We start from the raw sequence: 4,070 nt of genomic DNA, 5'->3' as shown, positions 1-4,070 counted from the left end.
TCTGAAAAAAATTTTTTTTAAAAAAATAGGATGGACATTTATAAAATAAAATCATAATTATGACATTTGATGCCATCATCCTCTGATTCTATTCAAAGATCAGTCACTTTTTTTTTGTTGCCTTTCTTTTAGCAACACAGTCTCTTACCTTCCTCCTACCTCTAAAATGCCCAACGAGGTACTTTCAAATGTTTAGTAAGATTATATAAATATCCTCTTGAGTAATACAGACAAACGCCCAATGATACATGTCATAGGGAAACATATTTTTTTCCTTTTTAATCTTTGGGGCTTTGTTTTAATAATTCATAAAGACATTAACCTTTCCGGTAGGCTTAAGAATCCTTTTTATTTAATACAATTTTGTTTGTGTTCTGAAAACCAAGGACATTGAAGTATTTATTCCCTGCTGAATAGGGCATTGTGTACACGTAGCTTTGTTTTCCCTGAAAATACCTCTTAGCCTTCATTTGCCTTCTCAGGGCTCTGGAATGTGGGCTTGCTCTATATTGCTTCCTCTGTAAGAGAACATGTATTATGCTCCCAACATGTGTGCTGTTGGAACATCTCAGTTTTCTTAACTCCCCGTTTCCACTCACACCACCATTTCCATGATTCTCTTTTGGCTGAGTCTATGCAGAAAACAAGAAGTATTAATTATTGTAATAGGAAACAGGACCTGAAAAGGCAAAGTTTTCACCTGAGAAATTATAAAGTAAATTCATGGCAGGCCTGGAGCTCTAGCCCATATCTACCGGTTATGGTAGAAAGTTAAAGCAGTGGCTCCCAACTGGGAAGATTTTGTCTTCTCTCTCCAGGGGACATTTGAAAATATATGGAGACATTTTTTGTTGTCACAAATGGTAGGGGACGGGGTTGGCTACTGGTTTCTAGCTGCTAGGAGCCAGAGATGCTACTAAACTTCCTACAATGCACAGGACAGCTGCTGAAACAAAGAATTAATCAGCCCAAAATGTGTATGGTGCAAGTGTTGAGAAACCTTGCTGTCAGTTAATGGAAATTAGACTTGAGCCCTGCTCTGCATCTTACTTTGTGACCTTGAGAAAGTGTCTTCATTTCTGAGTCTGTCTGCCTTTTCATTTGCAAGAACAAAACCACCACCATCATAAGGCAAACAAAGACAAAACAAAAACAAAAACAAAAACCACCTTTCAGAGTGGTTTTAAGAGATCAACTCAAAAGCACAGAACAGAGTTCTGAGCATATCATGGACCCAACAAACAATGAATCAGGCCCATCCCACGGAGTTCAATGATAAGATGGAAGCAGTCGGTGCCAGAAACAAAATGTCACTGAAATGAAAAAGAAGGCTCTTCAGATTCTTATTAGCTTTTATTGAGAAAAGAGCAAGAGATGCGAAGAAGTTTAAGAGAATTAAATAGTATCATGGATGTACTAGAAGGGGAGAGAAGGAGATAATGAGACTGGAAATAGAACCTAATGAGAGTTGTAGGAGTGACAGAGATTTCAGCAGTGACCTGGAGATGGATTTGAGATGCATTTAGGAGGAATCTGAAGAACTTTGTGGGCAATTAAAAAAGGGTCATGAGAGAGGAATCTAGGATGAATATGAGATTTCTGACAGGTGCTTGGGTGTTGGTGATGCCATTCAATACGAATGAAATTGAAGGGCAAGGAAAAGAATAAATTCAGTTGTAGATGTATCAAGTTCAGAATTCTTGTGGGACATTTAGATGATCATGAGGCAGGGAGCTATGTAGGTTTAGGGAGAGTCAGGAAGGTGAAAGCAGAAGTCGAATCCATGGGGATGAGTGAGATTTTCTAGGGAGAGCATAAAGAGTAAGAAAAGAGCAAAGGACAGAATTCTTAAGAGGTGAACAACAAAAACGAAGATGAAAGAATCAGGAGGCGTGAAACAAGAAGAGAGGGTAGAGTGGTATAGAACTCAAGTCTGAAGAAGTTTCAGGAATGCAAGCACAGGCAACAGTGTCAAATGTCACAGGAAAATTACATAAAATCCAAGTGTCCAGAAGATTTGGCAGTTGCATGACAGTGCTAACTTTAGCATAAACGTTAAGTACAATGATGAGCAGAAAAACTAGACTCAATGAGTTGAGGAGTAAATAACACTTGAGGAAGTAGAAATGAGGAATAAAGGAAGAAAGACTGTCAACAAGATAAGCTATGAAGATTCTCCCTCTCCCCCACTAAAAATGGACAACACTTAAGCATATTTGTATACTGAGAGAAAGGAGACAGGGGAGATTGAAGACCACAGAATATAAAACACAGAAAACTGACAGATCAAGAATGGGATATAGAGTGTGAATGATTATTTTGGGGTAAGAAGAGGGAGACTCTCTTTCCAAACTGGGTAAAGAAGGTAAATTTGGTATGAATATGTCAGTCTGGAGGGTGAGGGAGCAGAGTTTAAGGAAGTTTGTATTGGGGAGCTTCACTTTTCATTATCAAATTGGTGGCAAGCTGAGCTGCTGATATGGGATATGGGAACCAAGAAGAAGCAGGGGCAGGTAATAAACCTTAAGGACTGGGAAGGGCATTAACGAATTAGAGAAAGTGAGTAGAGACTATAGCGTCAACAATCTGGTATGTGAAGGACATCTCAAGATACCAGGATCACCTTGATATTCATGTCTAATTCTCTTCATATCAGTAACACGACCCATCCATCTTTAGAGGGAAGCAATAAACTAGAAAGATTTTGCCAACCACAGAATTGTTTGAAAATGGGGTAGTGGGCGGTGGGGTAGATGACCAATCACATCTCAAATTAAAGTGGACATGGGATTAATTATGTCCATGGACCAGTTGTATCATCTCCTTGTATGTAAGACAGCATATCCTTCGGGATTCTTAGAGAGCCCTAAACCACCAGAGTTGTTATAATGCAGAAATTGTAATTTATCTTACATAATCCCTCAAATAGTAGAAATGATCTGTAGAATAGAAATAAATGAATCCTGATGAAATTGTCTTATTTTGCAGAGTCTTGCCTTCTTTTGAGCCTAAGTCATGAGTTGGATGTTCCTCAGAGATCTCCTGAGTGAATAAATACTCCACTGGGATTGGATGGATTTGGCTGGCTGTCGTGTTTGTCTTCCATTTGCTGGTCTACATGGTGGCAGCAGAGCGCGTGTGGAAAGATGAGCAGAAAGAGTTTGAGTGCAACAGTAGACAGCCCGGTTGCGAAAATGTGTGTTTTGATGACTTCTTCCCCATTTCCCAAGTCAGACTTTGGGCCTTACAACTGATCATGGTCTCCACACCTTCGCTTCTGGTGGTTTTACATGTAGCCTATCATGAGGGTAGAGAGAAAAGGCACAGAAAGAAACTCTATGTCAGCCCAGGTACAACGGATAGGGGCCTATGGTACGCTTATCTTATCAGCCTCATTGTTAAAACTGGTTTTGAAATTGGCTTCCTTGTTTTATTTTATAAGCTATATGATGGCTTTACTGTTCCCTACCTTATAAAGTGTGATTTGAAGCCTTGTCCCAACACTGTGGACTGCTTCATCTCCAAACCCACTGAGAAGACGATCTTCATCCTCTTCTTGGTCATCACCTCATGCTTGTGTATTGTGTTGAATTTCATTGAACTGAGTTTTTTGGTTCTCAAGTGCTTTATTAAGTGCTGTCTCCAAAAATATTAAAAAAAAAACCTCAAGTCCTCAGTGTGTGAGTGCCACAGCCTCAGATATGTTGAATGTGGTAGGAGAGGGACCCCTCCCCTACTCCAGAATCATCATTCACACTTGGCCATAAACACACTCCCTCTACCTGAAGCAAAGCTACTCTGTGACACACAAGAGGGTTAAACAAAGAAAACCTGCATCCCTCCTTAGCAAGGCCTAAGCTGAGTTGGAAGACAAAGCACGTCAGCCTTAGTATCATTTGGGAGGAATTTTTTTACATTGTCAATATGCTTTCAGTTATGAGCTCTAGACAGAGGTCTCATTGTTTTGTTGTAGGGTTCTCCAGTATGTGGATAACATTAGTTGTTTTAGAATAGGTAATTGCAAATTAGTCTGAAGAAATCTAACAGGATTCTTTTAAGAGCTTAGATTT

The 4,070-nt window shown here is 39.5% G+C and overlaps 1 protein-coding gene across 1 annotated transcript; it reads left to right on the top strand.

Moving 5' to 3' along the window:
- The first annotated feature begins 3,015 nt into the window (after positions 1–3,015).
- Positions 3,016–3,820, top strand: GJB7 (gap junction protein beta 7). Its single transcript, XM_019028829.3, is given in 2 exon segments — positions 3,016–3,044; positions 3,046–3,820. Coding segments are annotated over 2 exon segments (804 nt in total).
- The last annotated feature ends 250 nt before the right edge of the window (positions 3,821–4,070 follow it).

Source organism: Gorilla gorilla, chromosome 5, assembly GCF_029281585.2.
Source record: "Gorilla gorilla gorilla isolate KB3781 chromosome 5, NHGRI_mGorGor1-v2.1_pri, whole genome shotgun sequence".
In the NCBI taxonomy this organism is placed as follows: domain Eukaryota; kingdom Metazoa; phylum Chordata; class Mammalia; order Primates; family Hominidae; genus Gorilla; species Gorilla gorilla.
The sequence above is the reverse complement of the archived record's forward strand: the minus strand, read 5'-3'. Positions and strand labels throughout refer to the sequence as shown.